The 23042-nt window shown below is 35.8% G+C and overlaps 1 protein-coding gene across 4 annotated transcripts in view; it reads left to right on the forward strand.

The window, feature by feature from the left end:
• Positions 1-23042, forward strand: part of LOC149786051 (synaptotagmin-1-like) — a 128626-nt gene that overhangs the window by 20396 nt on the left and 85188 nt on the right. For 2 of the 4 annotated variants that reach the window (XM_089976342.1, XM_089976341.1), the window contains exon 1: positions 19827-19869. The exons of 1 other annotated variant lie outside the window; for it this stretch is intronic. In XM_089976342.1, the coding sequence (XP_089832468.1) occupies positions 19842-19869 (28 nt within the window). In that variant the 5' untranslated portion in view covers positions 19827-19841. Of the gene's footprint in view, positions 1-19826; positions 19870-20619; positions 20806-23042 lie in introns of those variants that run through there. One more of the 4 variants, XM_089976344.1, reaches the window with a different exon arrangement.

A 23042-nucleotide genomic window follows, 5' to 3' on the forward strand; every position in this document is an offset into this window, starting at 1 on the left:
TCAGTTTTGGTGACCCCCCCCCCCCCCCCACAAAAACATGAGGTGTACAGTGGACACGATTGTTGTAGCAGACAATGTAACTGTAGAAAACCATGATGTGGTCTGACTCCACAGTAACTGATTCAGGGCATATAATACAGGAAAATTGGCTATTTATTGTACTTAAGAATTATGTCACAGTGCAGATGTATTTTAATATCTTTAATAAAGAAGAAACAGGTAGGAGTATTTGCAACCTGTTTTTTTTTCTTCTTCTTCTACATAATCCAACTTTTATATGGTTGGGGCCACTCTTTCCACTTCTGGAATGAATACTGAAATCAGTAAGTATGGAAATATATAAATGAATAAGATTATATAGAAAGTGCAATCTCAATAGAAAGCTTACTCTCAAAAGACAAATAACTGGGTAATTGTATGTTTACTGTAACCCATGTCTTTTTCCAATCGGTATGAAGCATCTATCGGTAAGCCTTTGTCAAAGAAGTGATAATCTAAGGATATTAGAATCCAAGAAGAGGATCAGTGTCCATATTGTTACATTATATCGTATTGACGAGTATCATCACACTTATAATGAAACAAGATGTCCAGTGACAAAAGACTTCCCAGTGAAAAGCAATTATAGTCAGACTTATTTCCAGTGGTCATCATTAGCATAACTGGATCATCTCTAGGAAGTTTTTGTCAAAGTTGTGGGAATACACAAATTTGATTAGTTTGGGATATTCATGTCCAGTGCACCAGAAAACATGTGGCAGTAAATGCAGATGATGTTATAATCATCAAAGTCTGTTTCCTTCTGCTACCATATTAATTATGCCATATGAATGAAAGTGTTCATAATGTAGTTCTTACAGAAGCTAAATTACATCATAGGCTTTTAGCTCAACTGCTCGTAGACCAGAAGAGCTTGTGTGATGACCCTCATCTGGTTGACTGACATTTGTCCATGTATTAAGGATTGATGACAAGTCATCTGGTTGACTGACATCTGTGCAGGTGTTAAGGAGTGATGGCATGTTATCTGGCTGACTGACCTCTGTCCACATGTTAAGGACTGCTGGCCAGTCTTTTGACTGACTGGCATATGTCCATGTATTAAGGAGTGCTGGCCAGTCTTCTTACCGACTGACATCTGTCCATTTGTTAAAGAGTGATGGCTAGTCATCTGGTTGACTGACAGCTGTTCATGTGTTAGAGAGTGATGACCAGTCATCTTGTTGACTGACACCTGTCCATGTGTTAAGGAGTGATGGCTAGTCATCTGGTTGACTGACCTCTGTTCATGTGTTAAGGAGTGCTGGCCAGTCTTTTGGCTGACTGGCATATGTCCATGTGTTAAGGAGTGCTGGCCAGTCTTCTTACTGACTGACATCTGTCCATTTGTTAAAGAGTGATGGCTAGTCATCTGGTTGACTGGCAGCTGTTCATGAGTTAGAGAGTGATGACCAGACATCTTGTTGACTGACATATGTCCATTTGTTAAAGTGTGATGGCCAAACATGTTGTTGACTGACATCTTGCACTGTGTGATGGAGTGATGGCCAGTCATCTGGCAGACTGACATCTGTCCAAGTGTGATGGAGTGATGGCCTGTCATATTTATGACTGGCATCTGACCATGTGTTAGCAGAAGTTTGTTATCACTGCTCCTTTTCAACAACTAGGAGGAGAGCCATGAACCTTGAGGACTACTTAGTCATGAATGAAAATGCTGCCCTGTGGGCTGTTGTATGTGATGGTCATCCTGAAAACATGCTACTGCTACACCTCCAGAACAATCTCAGAGTAATATCAGCATAGGGTTTTCACTGATGTTGATGCTCCTAAATGAAAATGATGCTGCTTTGACATCCAATATGACCATCATGGTGACCACCTTGAAAATCATTTTACGCCTACTCCCAATTAAATGGATGGTTATAAGAAAATGGTGTAAACTGCAAAAAATTTTTATGATATGGACCTAAATGACAATGGTGCCAATCCCAAAATGACCTTTAAAACCTATAAAAATGGGACTAACAGCTGCCTCACTAGGCGCTCAGCATTAAGAGGTTGGTGTTAGGACTGGTTGGCCTGGTGTCAGGATGATGTGACTGGGTGGGACATCATGCTACATGTCTGCAGCATGATGCCCCAGTGCTAGACATCACTGTAAACTGCCAGAATGCAGACATGGTAGCGATATGACTGAAAATTGTTAAAGCTACATTAAAATCCAAATCACTCCCACCCACCCTGAAATGATCACCATGATTAACATGTTGAAAAACTTGTTATCACTTATCACAAAAAGACTATAACAGAATGTACATATAGCTGGCCCTGAATGAAAATTGTGCTGTTTAGACCTGAATATGGCAACCATACTTGCTATATAAATTTCTTACCACTCGTTTTAAATTAAATATGCCATTGACATGGGGTGTTCACTTATACACTTCCTGCAATGCACATAAGTAACTGGTCTTGAAGGAAAACGGGGCAGAGCTGACTGCCTACATGTCCACACAATTGTAAACAAGTTTGAAAACAAGTACATATATCTTGGGTTAGAGTCATAGGTTACTGCTTTTATTTTTGTACTTCATTGAGCTTTATAAAGACAGTAACTTGTACATAAATATAAATTAAATGACCAGACCAGACATTAATTTCAAGGTCACAGGTCTTGACTATCTTGGAGGTGGGGTTGAGTAGGGGTGGGCTTTTGTCTGTAATGATTTGTGAGCATGATAACTCAAAACTGGTATGAATTTTTTTGTTGTTGTTGTCAAACCCAGTTTGTGGATATATCTAAAGAATGCCTTGAAGGATGCAAGTTCACAAACTTGGGTGTTTCAAAGGAAATATTATTGATGAATTTAATCAAAATTGGCAATATGCAGGTACATGTATATCCTGGCATTGCGTGTGATGAGTTCATTAATCGTCAGTCAGGGTATCAGACTCAGTACAATGGCAGTGATAATGTTTTTAACTCATTTACTGGGGTATCTTGTAAACATGTTAATTCAAACATATATTAAGAAAAAGAGTTTTTGACCAATTTTAGTATGTTGGCATTGTTCAAGAATATCTGTTACAATCCATTACTCAGCAGTTATAAAGATTAAAAGCTTTAAAGAGAGATAAGAATGGACTTATTATGGATTCCAGTTAATATGTTTAAGCTAAGGGTGTTTGTTCCTTAGGGGGACTTCTGTTTATAGACAAAAGCCAAGGATGTTTTCATTCTAGGCAGCAGTCAAAATTGACCTTATGGACTCGTGGCATTGAAATATATTATGCAACTACCTTTGAAGCTCAGGAGAAAAAGAATAGAAGGATAGGAATGATTGGTGCAAGAGAAAGCAGTGAAGGCTTTCTCATAAATTTAAGATCCTGTGTATTGTTTTGTTTATTTCTTTGCCTCAGCCAAAAACATAAACTTTAAACTGCCTTGTTTCATCTTTTGATGTAGTTGTCTTTTGTCTTCAACATTTCTTTCTGCATACCACTTTCACTTCTCTCTCCAAGGAATGTGAAGATTCATTAAATTTTATTTTTGGTTGACTTCAAACAGATAATAAAATTGATAGCTTTTGACATTCTATTTTTGTGATATTGGGACTGTGTGTACCACTTTAATCATTCTCATTCACTATTTGTTCCATCCATGTCTTTGTTATTTGTGTAGTTAAATTTTACATCTTTTCCTAATCATGATTAATTCAAGATTATGAAATCCATTTTTAGATGCAACACTGTAACTTCATTGGGAAGGTTTTGACTACTCACAACCTACTGAGTGACTCCCTCTCCTTGTTTGATATAAACCCTGAGTTTATATTTCTAAATATCCATGTAAATATGTTACTATACGTGTAGTTAAGAACATTGGCAATAATGGGAATTTAATATCATCATGCCTGCTGCATGCAGACAAGCATGATTGTGAAGAGAACCATGTTTAACCAGAGGTTATGCTTATGAAGAAAACCATGTTTAACCAAAGGCATGCTTATGAAGAAAACCATGTTTAACCAAAGGCATGCTTGTGAAGAAAACCATGTTTAATGAGAGGCATGCTTATAAAGAAAACCATGTTTAACCAAAGGCATGCTTATGAAGAAAACCATGTTTAACCAAAGGCATGCTTATGAAGAAAACCATGTTTAACCAAAGGCATGCTTGTGAAGAAAACCATGTTTAATGAGAGGCATGCTTATAAAGAAAACCATGTTTAACGAGAGGCATGCTTATAAAGATAACCATGTTTAACCAGAGGTATGCTTATAAAGAAAACCATGTTTAACCAGAGGTATGCTTATAAAGAAAACCATGTTTAACCAGAGGTATGCTTATAAAGATAACCATGTTTAACCAAAGGCATGCATATGAAGAAAACCCTGTTTTGCTTACAGAATTTGCAGCTGCATAAGAAATATTGACCTACAATATGCATTGCTATTTATATAGCCTTTTAGGGATAAATTGCTTGTATTGTGAAAATACGAGTACAGATTTATGTGTTTTAAGTCTTCATGAACATCATTTTAGCATAGCCACTTTCTTGCAAAATCATCTGATGATTTGATATATTTCATTTGCATAAATAAATTACTGGTTGATGATATTCTATTTTTCGTAATGTAAAGATGTGTATTTCCTCTTGTTGTATGGTGGGTATGGTTATTGTTATCTAGAGGATGATCAACCATGGTGTTATTGTGCAGATCTAGTAAATAACAATAAAGAAAAAATATAAATTTAATGGCTGCAATAAACAGTTGTTGTTGTTGTTGTTGTTGTTGTAGGGTTTAACGCCATTTTTCAGCACACGATAGGCTATACATGGCGGCCAGTATTAATGGTGGAGGAAGAACCCGGGAAATCCCCAGAAAGAACCACCGACCCTCGAGAAGCTACTGGCAAGCTTTCTCACATGTCCACATTAGCCGAATCCGAGACTCGAACCCATGCAGACAGAGGTGAGATGGCAGTGATCCGTAACGGAGAGCGCTTTAGACCACTCGGCCACTCGGGGCCCCTGCAATAAACAGAGACCTAGAGCAAAGATATAGAATAGAATAGTACAAGCCCCCATATGCAGAATGTAACAATTTAATCAGTTATATAAAGTGTAATTGAACATGACATTTGAGTGATACACTTTCTCCTAGAAATAAAATTACCAAATTTATTTAAAAAAAGCACTTAGCTGTTCTGTTTATTATGATAAGACAAATTTCATCATGAAATCGAGTGAACAATCAAACTTGCTTGCTTGCCAGTCACTTTAAATTCAATGTTGGTGACAGGTTATAGTCATCATATTCTGTGTGCTCCTCTCTCTCGCCAGCCTCCATCTGGGTCATGAAGCATAATTTTTCTCCTCTCTTTTCCTTATTATTGGTATTTATATGCAGTTATTTCCCTTGTACTTTCCAAGACTTGCTCACTTCTGCATATCCATGTCTCTCTGTATCTTTAAATTCCATGTCCCTCAAACATCCAGACACCCATCCCTTGGATAATTTATAACAGGAGAATACTTTCTACTTTCCTGGAGTCAAGATTGGCCCCTTCCATAGATAAACAACTTGGACTGACTATTTTCTGAGGGAGAATACATAAAACATTAAATTTCATCTGAACCCCCTCCCCCCTTTTTAGCTTAGCCAGTAAGGATTAAATTGATCTAACGGCAGAAAATGAACATAGGCTCATCAAGGTTAGAATAATTTTCTATTCTGCTCCTATTAACTAAACCAATTCCTGGAAAATTTCACTTTCTGACACTTAGTTAAAATGTCACAAAATTGTCTTGGGATGGTCTCCACTGTGTAATTTGTACGCTACTTAAACCCAAATTTTCCACCTGTCAGACTGTTATTCCAATTAAAAATCAATCATGGCCCAATCCAGGGATGCTAAACCATTGCAGTTTAGTGATTTAATATGGCATATAGCCCATTAGCAAATTTAATTTGTTTTGTGTCACACTGACCGCGGCAAGATTTACTCAGTTATGTGTTACAGCAACATCTTACAAAATTCACTGTTACACATCTCGTGTATTGATACACAACTCATCACCATACAGAGGTCACAATATGATACATATCACCATAGATGGTTCACAATATGATATACATCACAGGATGTGGGTCACAACTTACAATGTGATACAAATCACCATAGAGAGGTGACAATATGATACACTTAACAGTTCAGTTCTCACCCATTGAACATGCTTTATTATAATGTGATTTTGGACATAATTTGGTGCCTCTATGGAACCCATTACAAAAAGTAAACCATTGTATTTGAATTGCTTTATCAAATTCATAACAATAACATTTAAATAAAACACATGAAGCGTAGTATATACTTTATGGTCCTTTTTTAACATTATCATTTGACAAAATTCAGTCATTCACTCTTCTGTTGTGCAAGGCAATGAATGCAAGTAATACAAGTATAAGTGTATGCCATATGCTTGTTGGGTTTATAAACTGGACCCCAACTGCCATGTAATAATGAGGGAGAGCTGTATATACCTTGTGGTAAATTTTATATACTGTTTGTAATTTCTATATATCATTTATTTATATATATATATATATATATATATATATACCATTTGGAAATGTCTGTATACCTTGTGCTATTGTCTATATGCCTAGTGGAAATTGATATCAACTTTGTGGTAATTTCTATATACCTTGTGGTAATGTATGTATTCTTTGTGTTGATTTCTGTATACCTTGTACTTACTATATGCCTAGTGGTAATTGTCATATGCCTTGTAGTATATATAACTGATATATACCTTGTGCTAATTTATGTATACGTTGTGCTGATTCTGTATACCTGTGGTAATTTCTCCATACCTAGTGGTAATTGCTATATACTTTTAAATTTCTATATATCTCATGGTAATTTATATTTACTGTGTGCTAATTTCTGCATACCTTGTGGTAATTTCTATTGTTCAACTCTGTGATCTTAAACTGTGTAACAGAAAAGAGTGAAAATGAACAAGTTTTGTAAAATTCAACAAATAATTTACTTCAATAGAAAGTGAAACTTTAAAAAGAACATAACAGTCCTAAAAGTTTTCTCTGAAGTCCAAGTGTATAAAGTTCCAATTGAATTCCAGTGGTGTTTCAAATAATTTCCTATATTAAATCTGTTGATGTGCCTATAGACCCATATGTGCTGAAATGGCATGGATTATGGTAATGTGTGAACATTCTTTTGATGTATCGCAATAATATAATCCAAAATGTCCTTGGCTGAATTTACTGTAATTCCAAATTAATGTTTTAGTCCAAGAATATTATTGAGCACTGAATAATCCTTAAGAAAACAAGTTTATATACCACTCCAATTGACCATGGTCACAGTTACCATTTTCTGGAAATACTTTGTCAACTTAATGACAATTTCTTTTCTGGAACATTCAAAGGTCAGAATCTAAACTGTATCTTTAATCTAAACTGAAGTAATGATGTTTACATTTAATAATGATCAGAATATTTAATCTGTTATCATAGACAAATATTAGCTAAGTATTATGACATTTATGAAATAAATGTGTCTGGTCAGATAGATCATTTACTTGATTTTGGACTAAGGTCAATTACAAAATACAGATATTTATAACATATAATCATTGAAAGAAGCAAAACAGTTCCTATTAAATATACATAACACTGTATGCTATGTTGTAATTTCTGTATACCCTGCAGTATTTGCTGCATACCTTATGGGAATTTCAGTATAACTTTTGGTAATTTATATATAACATGTTTAATGTTTCTGTACCTTGTGATCATTACTGTATGCCATATGATAATTTCTGTATATTTTGTGGTAATTTCTATATACCTTATGGCAATTTATGTGCACAATTTACAGTGCCCCTTACTCTTTAATAATTAGAATACTGTATTGTATTGTGTATGTCAGTAAGAATAAAACCCCAAGATTTATGTATGATCAGTTCATCTTCAAGCAAATTTCAAAGATAAAGTATATTGTTTCTTTACAAAAAAGATTGATTATTGATTATAATTGTATTGTTATGGTTCTAGTTGGAACAGACATCAACTATGCCAGATAAAGAAATAAATTTGCTTTCATTATAGATATTTAAAATTACAGTGTACTTCCTAAGCAACAGATTATTTGCAATGCTCAAAACAAAATTGTTTTTAATTTGATGGTTGTTGTTGTTGTTGTAGGGTTTAATGCCATTTTTCAGCACACGATAGGCTATACATGGTGGCCAGTATTAATAGTGGAGGAAGAACCCGGGAAAACCCCGGAAAGAACCACCGACCCTCAAGAAGCTACTGGCAAGCCTTCTCACATACCCACATTGGCTGAATCCGAGACTCAAACCTACACAGACAGAGGTGAGATGGCAGTGATCTGTAACGGACAGCGCTTTAGACCACTTGGCCACTCGGGGCCCCTTAATTTGATGGCCTCTTGTCTGTTATTTGTTTCCCAGAATAAACAGTGGTATAAACACAATAAAACATTACTTATGGATTAAAAATTGATCCTGGATATTCCATCAAGTACAACAGTTGGTTTGATATTTTGCCAAGGTTTGATTATTTTCCAGTAAGCATTCTGGTTACATTTTTAAGCTGGCAGCATTATGTTTTTCTTTCTTATCTGTTGAATGTTTATTTGATGAAACATGTTTTAAAGGACCCCAACTGCTGAGGACCAGTTTCAAAAAGTCATTATTGTTTCTGGCAGACTTAGAACAGAGCACAATGCTCTTGTGTGGATTTGAAGTTTACTGACGTTGCTATAACGAGTCAGTAGTTTATGTTCTCCTAAACTTATTGATTAGAAGCAGGCTAATTTCTGAATGAAACATCAGTACATAGGCAATGTTTGGACTGTAAAACTGGTATACAAAGAACACTGAAAAAATCATTATTTTTTGTCTTTTTTGGGTAGAAGTACTTTTATGTAGTTAAATACAATTTTCAGACTATAATTACATGCATGAAAACTATAAAAGTGGACTAGCCTAAGGGTGTTATCATCTTATATTGTTGTATTTTATATGTGATGTTAGAAATAAATCAACAAATAGGATACATGACCATTCAGGTCTCATAAAAGGGACTGTGTTATATTGAAGTACATTATAATGAGGGTGTGCTTTGTGGAGGTGAAATTTGAACAAAGTTTCGATGAATGTTGCCATTTATAAGCAGGCATCCATTGTCTGGTGTATGTTAAGACAGGTTTCACCATACATCGTGCTCTTTGTCTTGTTTGGTCTCTCATTACACTCTCCGTCTCTAGCTGAGAAGGCAAAGGAATTTTGATTTCTTAAAAACAGAAAACAATTTGATTAACTCAGACATGAGTCATTTGAATACTTGGTTTGACTCAAGGAATTTTCACAGCCTGATACTAAAACATTCTCTTGTCTTTTACCCAGAAAGCTTGATAGGATGAAAACCATTTGAACCTGCAGCTCTTTGAGTTTTATTAGATGAAGATGAACAATAGTAGACAACTTAGATTATTTTTAATTGGTTTTGGTGGTCATATACTATGCAAAATGCATTGTCATATTGGGCATTTGTACCCATGTGGCATGGAGAATACAAGGTACCCTAAAAAGGATTTCACTTAACAGAGGTATATAAATTTTCTGACTTTTTTGTATTAGTTTTTTTTGTCTCGTTATATCCCCATTTGGGGGTTAATTGCTCTAAAATCCTTTCTTTTACCCACATATTGTAGGATTGACATGCCCCATGAAGCCATTGGTCGGGGCACATTAGAGTTATGTCCTTCTCCATCAGTACATTTGTCTGTCTGTCAGAATCTTGGTTATGTTTTGTGATGGTAAGTTTTTGGTTACTGTGGTTGGTATTACACGTAACATGAACTCATTGCTACATGTAGTTCCTTCCTTTCCATGTTTAAAAGAAGGAACATAAAATGATTGTGTATACATGTACTCACAAAAGCTATTGAGGATATTGTGAATGCATCTGTAAACTTTGCTTAGCAAGTCACAGTGAGGTAAACAAAAGATTATGGCTTGAAAAGGAAAAACATAAAATGGTTTTGTATAGTAAAAAGAATGTAAAGCTGTTTTTATTATGGTCACACTTTGAATATAGAAGGGATGTATACTATAATGTTAGGCTTGTCCATCCAGCCAGTATGTAGATGCACGTTGTGATTCATATGTGTGCCACTGCTCCAGCATCTTTCCATGGATTGTGTCCAAACGTGAGATATTTTTGATATGGGGTCAATATGTGCATGCATATATATATATATATATATATATATATATATATATATATATATATATATATATATATATATATCATGCTTTGTGTTTTACTATGGTTATTCCCCTTTTGGGTGTTAGGGTACATTTATGTGATAATTCTTGTGTGTGCAACTAGTCCCACAGCATTGGATGAATTGCTTTAAAACTTGGCAGACATTATTTTATTGGCAAGAGGCCAACATGTGAATGCATTGATAAAGCGTTTTTCCAGTTATGACCCTATTGGGTATGAAAGGAATATGCTGGGTATGCAACAAGTCTGACATGTGCAGCTTATGGTGAAAAGCCTTGAAACATGTCAGATGTATTTTGCTGATATGATGGCAGTATATGTATATCGTTCTTTTATCATTAAATGTATTTACCACTGGCTACTGGCTATCAGAGTTGTTTGCTTGTTTTCCTGAATTATGCTTTTTTGTAGTTAAATATATGTACTACAGTAAAACGTTTATTATTTGATCTGCATGCCAGTTATCAAGATTGCACATTTTTCAGAGTTATGTTCCTTTTTTCGTGTTTCATATATATATATATATATATATATATATATATATATATAGATATATATGCTACAGTAAAACATTATCAGTATGTTGATTATCAGGATTGTTTGCTTGCTTTCTTGAGTTATTCCCCTTTATGTTAAATATATGTACGACAGTAAAATTTTGATATCTGCCAGCTGATTATCAGGATTGTTTGCTTGTTTTCCTGAGTTATTCTCCTTTATGTTAAATAAATGTACCACAGGGAGAGTTCACCAGTTATTTCAGTAGAACTTTAATTATCTGTCAGGGTGTGGGACCGAGACCATGACGGATATGAGAATAGACTGATAATAGAATATGAAAAGTATTATACACTAGACTGGGTCATATCATAATATCTAGATATGAGCATGTACCTGTTTTTTATATTTTGATGCACACTGACCTGACGGTTAACAGAGACTGACAGTTAATCGGGTGCTAGATAATCGAAGTTCTACTGTATGTACTTTTGAGAGAGTGATGTGTGTAAGGTGAAGTTGTTTGTGTCTGAAACATGTACAGTGGAGAGAATGTTGTTATACCTCTATGCTAATTTGATGTAATGTGGCTGACATTTCTTTGGATATTGTACCTGTGGAAATTGTACATGATTTAAGCGCACTGCTAACTAAAATGACTGCTCCTTTGTGCTAAAAAAATCAGCTAGAGTTAGTCTAAAGTACACCATCTTTAGCAGCTATTAAAATAGGGAAAATGAATTTTGCCAGACTAGACAATACCAGCTTCTGAAAGTGCAATGAATGGATTTACCAAATATATAAAATGTAAAAAATGTTATTGGCTCCATTTTTTTAAACAATTTACCTCTGAAGTTCAGGAAGTGAAAATAACCAAGTGGAGCAAGCAGTTTTTTGAAAGATACACATCTGAAGTAAGGCCAAGCCGTATACTCAATAACCCAGTTTACACCCATTAATCATACATCAAAATAAAGGGAACTAAAGGTTCTTTGAACAATACCTAAGATATACAAGGTCTTTTTTAAATAGCCAGTATAACCTGTAAGGAAATACCAAGGAAATTCTTTTTCTTTAAAATTATAACCCTATGCAAAATACGAAACTATAGAGCACCACCACAGTAAAATGTTGATTATCTGCATTCTGATTATCAGGGTTGATTGTTTGTTTTTTTCTGAGTTATTCCCCATTATGTTAAATATATGTACCACAGTAAAATGTTGATTATCTGCATTCTGATTATCAGGGTTGTTTGTTTTCTTGAGTTATTCCCCTTTATGTTAAATAAATGTACCACAGTAAAAAATGTTGATTATCTACATGTCAATTCATGGGTGCCTGCAGGATGTTTTGCTGGGTGGGGGTCAGGATTTTTTGCAGGGGAGGTCAGTCAGCCACAGCTGGGAGAGTTAGCTACTATAGTAAGCAGTCTGAAACTAAAGCTAATATTTACTAAGCATTTTGAACAGAATCTTGTGACATATTTTTAGCTTCATTTGCATGATCAAATTTGTCTGAATTTATATATATATTTGCAGTATGATTTCGGGGGGGGGCTCTTGACCCCCCCCCATTGACCTATGCTGCAGGCACCCATGTGCCGATTATCAAAGTTGCTTGCTTGTTTTTCTGAGTTATATCACTTTCTTGGTATTAAATGTATGTACTGTACAATATAAAACATCCCTTATTCCAATGCTGATTATTCAGACTTTTTGCTGGTATGGGCTGTGGCATTCCCCATATGGACTATGGTAATCCCCACATGAACTATGGTATTCCCCATATGGACTTGGTAATCCCCACATGAACTATGGTATTCCCCATATGGACTTGGTAATCCCCACATGAACTATGGTATTCCCCATATGGACTTGGTAATCCCCACATGAACTATGGTGTTCCCCATATGGACTTGGTAATCCCCACATGAACTATGGTATTCCCCATATGGACTTGGTAATCCCCACATGAACTATGGTATTCCCCATATGGACTTGGTAATCCCCACATGAACTATGGTATTCCCCATATGGACTTGGTAATCCCCACATGAACTATGGTATTCCCCATATGGACTTGGTAATCCCCACATGAACTATGGTGTTCCCCATATGGACTTGGTAATCCCCACATGAACTATGGTATTCCCCATATGAATTATGGTATTCCCCATATGGACTTGGTATGGACAATGGTGACCCTTCGATGCATTTACTAATTACAGTATGCCTGTATCTACCAGACAAATGGGGGCCCCGAGTGGCAGAGTGGTCTAAAGCGCTCACCGTTCCGGATCACTGCCATCTCACCTCTGTCTGCGTCGGTTCGAGTCCAAGGCTCGGCTAGCGTGGGTATGTGGGAAAGCCTGCCAGTAGCTTCTCGTGGGTCTGTGGTTCTTCCCTGGGTTTTCCAGGGTTCTTCCTCCACCAGTTATACTGGCCGCCATGTATAGCCTATCTTGTGCTGAAAAATGGCGTTAAACCCTTGAACAACAACAACCAGACAAATGTCAACATGGAAGTACCAATCATATAGACCAGAGTGAGTAATATCAGAAACAGTTTTGATCAAATTTAAGCTCATGCAATTATAATTACAAGGGTATGATGAATGACTTAATTCTTTTGCAAGTAAAAGAAATGTAATTTGGAGAGAGGGAGAGAGAAATGGAGATAAATGAGAGATCAGAGAAAGTTTAGTCCTAAACTCAGTGTAGGTGCTATTACTGTATGTAATTTGCGAGACAGAAATTTGAAACTAATCAAGCAGGAATAAAAACTAATAAAAGTAATAAAAGACTAATAAATACTAATAAAAGACTAATAAATACTGATAAAAGTAATAAAAGGAAAAAAAACTAGTAATGGTCCAGTCAGATACTGTCTGTAGTCCAGGCTTACATAATAAAGTGTTGATTAACAATCAGTGGTGACTTAAAAAGTGATAAATGTTAATCACATGCAGGCATTTGTGTGAAATGTTTCTTTGTTGTTGTTGGTTTTAATCATAATTGTAACAAACTGCTGGTATGTCATGCCAAGGAAACAGGATCTGCATACCCTAAGGACACATAGAGGCAGCTGACCTTAGTGGGGCTGGGTTGATATCAAACCTGTGACCCTTGATGTACAAGTCCATTGTTCTACCACATGAGCCGCCATGGCTTCCCATGTATGAACCAAATCCATGTCAGCTGATTTTACCTTGATCGTTGCCTTAGGACACTTGCTAAGAGCTAATTTTGGTAGACCAGATGACCATAACTGGATGAAATCTATGTTTATAGTTAGGTCTGGATACTCAATGTTTTACTGCGTATATGATAATTCCTGTGTGTGTGTACAGCTAATTTCACATCGTTGGATGAATTACTCTGAAACTTCGCAAACGTTTCTGACATCAGACTAATGCGTTCTGTTGCATTGCCTTAATGATTTTCATGCATGTTTCCATTTTAGCCATTTTAATTGTTTCTTTTGATACATAATTTAAATGCATATAGTCTTACATTGCTTTTGCTCTTTTCTGCTTGCACTAGTCAATAAGGGGGTGGGGAAAACTTTGGGATACTGTTTAGGGTTACTTTTACACTACAATACCTCTGGAATAGGCTTACTTGTAAAAGGTATCAATTTGGGCATGTGATGTTTAGAAAAGCAAGGGGGATATTGATTAACACTTTTGCTACATGTATTAGGTTCCAATGATAAGAACAAGAAACTGTGAAGATGGCTGTATGGATACTTGATGTGCCAGCTGTGAATGCAGACCAGCATTCTCCTGCTTTATTTGTATTGATTAAAGTAATATCTTTCCGCTGTGTAATATTGTTCAGTGGCTTGGTCCAGAAGCTTGATTGGTGACTGTTTGTGACTATTGATATTCTCTATGCACAAAGTGGTGTATTTGCGTCACTGTTGGCATAGCAACAGGTTCACTATTATCCAAGTATAGATTGCTAGCTTCAGAATTGTTTTGGTATAAAGATATATTAATGAGTGTTTGATTTGTCTGAATTATGTTTGTACAAAATGACAAATCAATGGAGAAATATACATAGGAGATTTTTTAGATCTTTAATTGTCTCATTAATTTTGACTGGGCTATATTGAAAAATGAGAGGCATCATCTGTAGTGTAATTAAAAATGTTGCATAATAGTTTGTTTGCCTTTTCGAGTACTGCATTTCAGCAGAGAAGCATATTTTCCTGATATCCCTTCTATCCATTGGTCTGTTCATAAACCAGATATTTTGCTACTCTAAGCCCTTCTGTCCATTGGTCTTTTCTTAAAGAATATCATGTTGCTGGAAGAAAACTGTATGTATACATTTGAACCATTATTCAATAATGCTAACATGGATAAGGTCATGGCTGTAGAGTAATATTTAATAAAGCAGCCCCTCATAATGTGCTTGAGTATTGTATAGACCCTTGTATAACATGGGTAAGGTCATGACTGCACAGGAATATTTAATAAATTAGCCCATCATAATATGCTTGAGTATTATATAGACCCTTGTATAACATGGGTAAAGTCATAACTGCACAGGAATATTTAATAAATTAGCCCCTCATGATGTGCCTGAGTATTGTATAGAGCCTTGTATAACATTGGTACAGTCATGGCTGTACAGTAGTATTTTATACAGTAGCCTTTCATAATGTGTCTTAGCATATATTAGTTCAGTCCCTCATATAACATGGGTACAGTCAGGGTTGATCAGTAATATATAATAAAGGACCCTAAGTATAGTGCAGTCCCACATAGAACATGGGTAAGGTCATGGCTTTACAGTAATATATAATAAAGTAGCCCCTCCTTAGGACCCTAAGTATAGTGCAGTCCCACATAGAACAAGCATAAGGTCATGACTTTACAGTAATATAAAATAAAGTAGCTCCTTATAATAGAGTATCCTCTCATATGTGATGTGATTATTTCTGTGAATTTTGTGTCAAGATTTGTTACTTCATTCTGTCTTTTCTGTTCCAGACATGCTACATGTAGCAGACGAAAACTTTTGCTGCATAGGATTGTTACAGGCCATTATTTTATTGGTTTTGTGATCTGATGAAGCTTGATCTTGACTATTATTATATACTGTGCATACATAAAGTTAAAATTTCAATTTTGTATAGATGAATATAATAGACACAGTCAATGTTAATGTATTTGTAACTAAAATACATCATAAATTTGAAGCATCATGATTAGATCCAGTAAACAGAATAAAATCCCATTGTCAGATGACTGATGATGTGCATGAAATTTTTTTTATTTTAAGAGACATTAACATTGTAATATGTAGCCTGTTCCTATTGTGTAGCTAACCTTTCCTGGTGGGAAATTACCATTATCATTTATATGTAGACCATTATTTCCAACCTCATCAGACTTGGTGCACAAATCGAGACCAGTTTCTTGCCAGAGTCCACATGCATACCTCAAAATCCAACTCCTGTCTTTTCACAGATGCATCATATTCAGGGTTGGGTGCTCATCTGGAGCCAGAAGGACTGATTCTTCAGAGTTTGTGGTTTCAGAAAGAATATGTCCTTCACATTAACAATTTAGAAATGAGGACAGTGTTATTGGCCTTTCAGGGGTGCATTAAGAACTGAAGATGGCAATGCCAAGGTGGAATCTCACAACAGTCAAGAAAAATTTACTTAGTGGTATATTCTATTCATGAAGAGCCATTGCTACATCATGGGCCTATCTAACTTTTTCGTCTGTAGAGTATGTGATAAAAGCTGCATTTTGGTGATGTTGCATTTCTTTCTCCTACCTTTGTTTAAAAGTGGGGGCAGTTTTTCTATAGGCCCATAGTCATTGCACAGATAGTGGCCTCAGTGGATACTATCTAACAGCAGTTGACACTTCTACTGTTTACCAGTTTTGAAGGTCCTCAACCTCCTACTAAACTAGCAGATTATGCAACACATTAGTAATGTAGTACTGATATTTAAAGGTAGTTGTGTGTGTGGGGGGTAGTAAATTAGCTTTTTTTTTTGATTTTTGGTAGTTTTAATGCCATCATGCTGAGAGAAAATGGAAGGTTAGTGTCTTATCCAAGGATACATCAAGGCAGCTGATTCCAGCTGGCCTGTGTGTTTATCAAAACTCACTTGGACTACCAGTCTCATACGCCACAAAAATAAAAATAAACAAGGGGCTTAATACCTGAGTGTGATTATAGCTGAGAAGGCCAGAAACACATTAAGTGGCCAGATATATTTCATCACCTTGGACTAGGTATGTCATCATCATGAAACATACCTGTATCAGAAAATAGGTTATGGTGTGGTTTTGACATGATAGAAATTTAGGTCTGCGTGGTTTGCTAAGCAAATGAAATGTCAGCTTGTGGAAAATAGGATTAAGAGTGGAAAAAAGACTTCGAAAAGTGGTCTGGGTGATGTTGTCATTTTGAAGACAATAAAGATAAATAGATGTTTGGCCAGTTTTATAATACAGTGGTCCTCCCAATACAGTGTCAATGATTCGGCACTGTAGAGGTGACCTGATCAAACAGGTGACCTCTCATGAAGGAAACAGTCTGATTAAAATTGAAATATCTGACATAATGGAAATCTGACAGACACAGATAAAAGTTCATGTCCGGGTGACCTTTGGAATTTCTGGTCCGTTTTTAGTTTTGGCAACCTATCATGTTAGTGAGGGTTATCATTAGTAGTACATGTTCCAAGTGATTTTTTTGGCATCAGAAATTTGAAATATGTGATTTGATTGTTGAATCACAAGGTCAGCAGAACATGCACATCAGATCTTATAAATAGATCTTGCTTTTTAGTAACATTAATAAGACAGGTAAAATGATAAATATATAATGTTTTAGTGACTGCAGGCAAGGTGGCCTTCTACAAGCATGGGTAACCTCTTTTGAGATGGACAAAATGCTAAATATACACCATATATACTCACTTATAAGTTGAGTCAAAATGCAAGCAACCTACATCGTGATCTGCCGTAGCAAAATGTGCCTGCAGATCAGGGTCTGTGTTGTTTGTTCTACTGATTACTCCTAACAAACTGCACAGACCTAGATCTGTCGATGTATTATGCAACAGTAGATCTGGGCCTGTGAAGTTTGCAGTTGGATTCACCTTTTAAGAGAGTATATATGGTACTGTTCTGGTGTCATGCAAGGCAGCATCTGATGAGGGTGGACTCTTATGAGAAACGCTTTGCAAGGGGGGCAAAGGGGGGGGAGGCAGAGTGGCCAAGTGGTCTAAAGTGTTCACCGTTATGGATTATTTCTGACACCTCTGTCTATGTGGGTTCGAGTCTCAGGTTTGGCCAATGTGGGTATGTGAGAAAGCTTGCCAGTAGCTTCTCATGGGTCTGGAGTTCTTTCTAGGGTTTTCCCGGGTTCTTCCTCCACCATTTGTACTGGCTGCCATGTATAGCTTATCTTTTGCTGAAAAGGGGTGTTAAAACCCTACAACAACAACTGTGCAAAGGAAATTGAACTATTATGGCTGCAATAAGAGACATCAGTTAGAAAGACACTGATTCAGCTGTCAGTAGGAAAAAGAATAAACTGGTATTGAGGTAGACTAGCATTAATTTAATAAATCAACCCCTGTATTAGTATGTTGGGTGGTTTGAGATCTCAGCTCACTTGGGTGACATTTGTCCATAAATGTATGCTTCCTGCATACACAGCCAGGTGACATCATCCATAGATATATGGCTTCTGCACTACCAGGGTTAAGATAATATTCTCCATATCCATTTTAATGACATGGAACTGAAAAATGTTATGCAGGATAAACTTTTAGGAAAATGATTACTATATGTTATGGTCAGATTACTATATGTTATGGTCAGATTACTATATGTTATGGTCAGAGCATATCAGTAATACGACCAAAAAGATGGCTAAGAATATCTGGTTACTATAAAAAAATTAATTAAATTTCTGAGCTTAAACCACAATATAATGTTTTACAAAAGTTGTATTCAACCTCATCTGGACATAACTGCAACATCATAGGTTGTAATGGTTCTAAAACAAATTTGTTAAAAGTGGAAAGACTTTAAAGATGAGCCATCAGAATTATCAATGACAACAGAGAATATCCTGAATGTATGAAGGATTTGAAGATCATGACTGTCTATCAAAGAATATGGTTCAGAAAGGCTAAATTTATGTATAAAGTTTCTAATGGTTCTGTGCCCAACTATATAAAGGATATTTTCAGTAAAAGGACAAATAATATCAACACAGTTTCTGGTCAAACAGTGCTATACTCTGTCTCATCTAATAACTTTCTTCTTAATACCAAAACTGAATTGAGTAAAGATAGTTTGGCTTTCTCGGGTCCAACCATTTGGGACTGTCTAACTAAAGATTTTAAAGAAGCATCATCAGTACATACCTTTCATTACAATTCTTTGAAATGGATGCAATCCAGATAATGTCTATAACCGGTTATAGCCATTATTGTTGTATATTTTTATATGTATATATTCTATAAAATGTCTCTGGGTGTTCACATTTGTGTTTTTTTTTCTTCAGTTATGTATATTTAATGTGTGCTGAATCCATACTTGGTTGCTCATGTGTATATCAATTCATTATACATTTTTGTAGGATGTTTGTTTCCTGGCTGTATTTTATATGTTTTCCTACAGTACACTGAATATAATTGAGGGCCACAAGGGAGATGAGTTTTGTTCTAATAGTGTCACCCTCATGAAATGAAGTCTTTTTTTAATATTATTATTATTGTAAACATACCAATCCAGGTTTGGGTACTAATTTAATGGACCAGACTAGCATGCTCTGTTGATTCAAACTCAGGCAAAAAGTGATATTTTCAGATGAGATTCAGGTTGTAATTGGACAGGATTAATGTGTGTATATGTTTCCATATATATGTTTGTGGAAAGAGTGATGAAGTTTGGAGACCCAAATTTTTCTGTCTGCATGATGGATTAGAACTGAAAGTGATGCTTTTGGGGTTGAATTTTGTACAAGGTCAGTCGTTTATCAATATAGAAGGAAATATTTATTCAGAAAATGATAGTGAAACACATAGCTTGTGACATTTGATAAGAATTTTCTACATGGAGAGAAGATTTTTCAGGATGAAATTGCACACTTTCATAGATCTTATCTAATGGTTTTTGCAGTTGGTTACCCCATGGGCAGTCTGTGTACAATTTTAATTTAGTGTGATAGGTTTCCACTGGAGGTGTTGTGATTACAGACAGACCTACAGCTAGAGGGTATCAAAGTATCCACTGCTAAAAAATGGGGATAATAATGAATATGTCTAGAAATTTATAAAAGCAAAGTATATAAGAAAATTCTTCTTGAAAATGAATTATTAATTAATAGACTGTAGTTATGAGGTGTTCAGGAGCTTCAAACATACTTTTTAATTAATGATTATTTGTTCTTAAATGGTGCAGTGACACTAAAAATGTCCATGTTCATCACAAGAAACTGACAGGTTAGTGAGTTGTTTTCATCAACTTCCCATGAACCATAAAATTTACTTCAGTGCAAAAACAGAGCCCACATTTTATTCCAGAAAATACAATCACTTTAAACCATTTATAGCTTAACAAGCCTATTTTGATTGTCTGTTGATTCCATACAATACCCGTGAAAGGGTATTCTTCTAAGAAAGTGTTAGTATTGATCATGAAGAGTAAATTCCCTTGGTTGCCCATATAATTAGATTAAAACTTAGACCAGTCAATAGTATTCCCACAATTCTTTGCACCATATTGATCCAGCAGCAACAGCAGCAAGTTCAAGTCTACAGCAGCAACCATGGCAATGTTGAATTGAAAACTTCACACAGTGTGGCCAAAATGGGAATTATCATATATTAACCTTGATTTTACTTTCTAAATTACCAAACTTGGATCTGACTTTGGTAGTTTTGTTTCTTAGGTATTACAGGTAGGTCAGTTTTTGACTATAATAGGTTTGTTGTATAAAAACGGTTTTGTATCCCAGCCATTTGTTCTGCTTTGTATTGATTTTTCATATTTTTGTGGGATGAATATTCATAAATTGTGCTTTCTTTGTTGATCTCAATGTCAGTTTTGTATTTCAGTATGTGTGATGTGTGATTTAGATTTTTAATGTAGCCTTATCAAAACTTGTCTTATCACTATGATGTCTGCAGTGTGGCAGTTTATAGTGATTGTCTAGCACTGGGGCGTCATGCCACAGACTTGTAGCATCATGTCTCACTGAGTCACATTATCCTAACACCAGGCCCACCAGTCCTAACACTAATCTTTTAATGCTGAGTGCCAAGCTTGGCAGCTGCTACTACCATTTGTATGTCTTTGGTATGACATGGCTGGGTTTGAACCATCAACCTCATGTATCTGAGGCGGTTGCTTTAACCACTTCGACCATTGGAGCGGTCACTGTTCATTATGTAAAAATGCAGTTCAGTGTCAAAATGACATTTAATAATGAAGGGAAAGAGGATTCTTAAGATGCTGGTATGACTCGGAAATTGCTCATTTTTTGTCTTCTTTAAGGTTAATTTATGTGTGTCCACTCAAAAATTGTTGATATGTGGTGGGTCACACAGCTATTAACCTATATTTTGTTTGGGATTTCTGCAAAAGATTGAATTAGGAGGTACAAACAGCATGTTACCATGTGCTAAAAAAACATCAAATGACTGAACATATAGTTCTGAAGTTTCATGTGTTATAACTGACTTTTGACAAAAGCATCTGTTAAAGTGTTTTTGATTAAATCTATTAAATTTAATGACGTGTTTTCCTTGGTATTCTTGAAAATGGAATTAGTCTTTTATCCTCTGGCATTCTAGGAAAATAAAGTTGCCAGTTAATATCAAGCACTTGTCCTTGCATCAGTGATTACTTTCTGAGCCATATTTAGTTGTTGTTGTTGTTGTTGTTGTTATGGGGTTTAACGCCATTTTTCAGCACATGATAGACTTTGCATGGTGGCCAGTATTAATGATGGAGGAAGAACCCAGGAAAACCATGGGAAGAACCACCGACCCATGACAAGCTACTGGCAAGCTTTCTCACGTACCCACATTGGCCGAATCCTAGACTCGAACCCATGCAGACAGAGGTGAGATGGCAGTGATCCGTAATGGAGAGCACTTTAGACCACTTGGCCACTCGGGGTCCCCTACCATATTTAGTGTTCTGTACAGAATTCAAGAAATGGTAGTATATTCTGGCACACTTGGTGTATTGTATGAGCATTATTAATGTGAATATTTGAATTATGAGGCCAGGGGGAATTGGAATGTCATTGTTAAACCAAAGAGGTTAAAACAGATTGTTGGGTTGATCAGAATTTATAGAATGTGGGACTTAAAGTTCCATATATTAATTTAAGCTGCATTTCACTGGTAAAAGGGAGCCAAATGGTAGCTCAGCTGATTCAGCATTAGGTTTGAAATTCAAGGGTCCCAGGTTAAGTACCTTCTCTGGCCAGCAGAGGTCAACTGCCTCAGCATGTCTTTGGGATAGGGTTCATAACTTCCTATTCCTTGGCATGATGTAGTCAAATAAATCACTGAAAATGCCATTTGAAACCAACCAACAAGCTAACCAGCAAACCAACCAACAAACCAGCCGACAAAATAAGCCAAAAACAGAGCTAATTGCATGAGATGATTTTGCAGTAATGTGAACTAGATTCAAGAGCAAAGAAGAAAATCATAAAATTGGACCCTCACCGTTGAGCAGATATAATAAGATGTAAATGAGCTGTTGTGATTTCCAGCATATTGTTAATCATGCTTGCATAATCAATGCAGCAGAAAGTTCAGTGGCACATGCGAACAGACACTTCCTATTCATAAATTAACTGGAGGGTTTTCAAAACAAAAGTACTGGGTATGTGCTCTTGCTAATCCCAGGATGTCATTATTAGACCATTTGTACCCAACATTAAGCCAGCAAGAAAAAAGCAAAAAGACCAATGAAAAGCCAGGGTAATCACCTGCATGTTTATAATATGAGGAAATCAAGTCTCATTTTGAAAATATTTGCATAACTAAGTATTTATTTCCTATTTTTTGTGATAATTAAAAAATGAAATAATCTGAAGTGGACAATCTGGGCTGAAATTTTGGGAAGTTAGATAATTGCTTTGAATAACCACAAAGAACATCAGACCTTTGTATTAGT

This window comes from Sinohyriopsis cumingii, chromosome 12 (genome assembly GCF_028554795.1).
Source record: "Sinohyriopsis cumingii isolate HCF-2022 chromosome 12, ASM2855479v2, whole genome shotgun sequence".
NCBI classification, from domain to species: Eukaryota; Metazoa; Mollusca; class Bivalvia; order Unionida; family Unionidae; genus Sinohyriopsis; species Sinohyriopsis cumingii.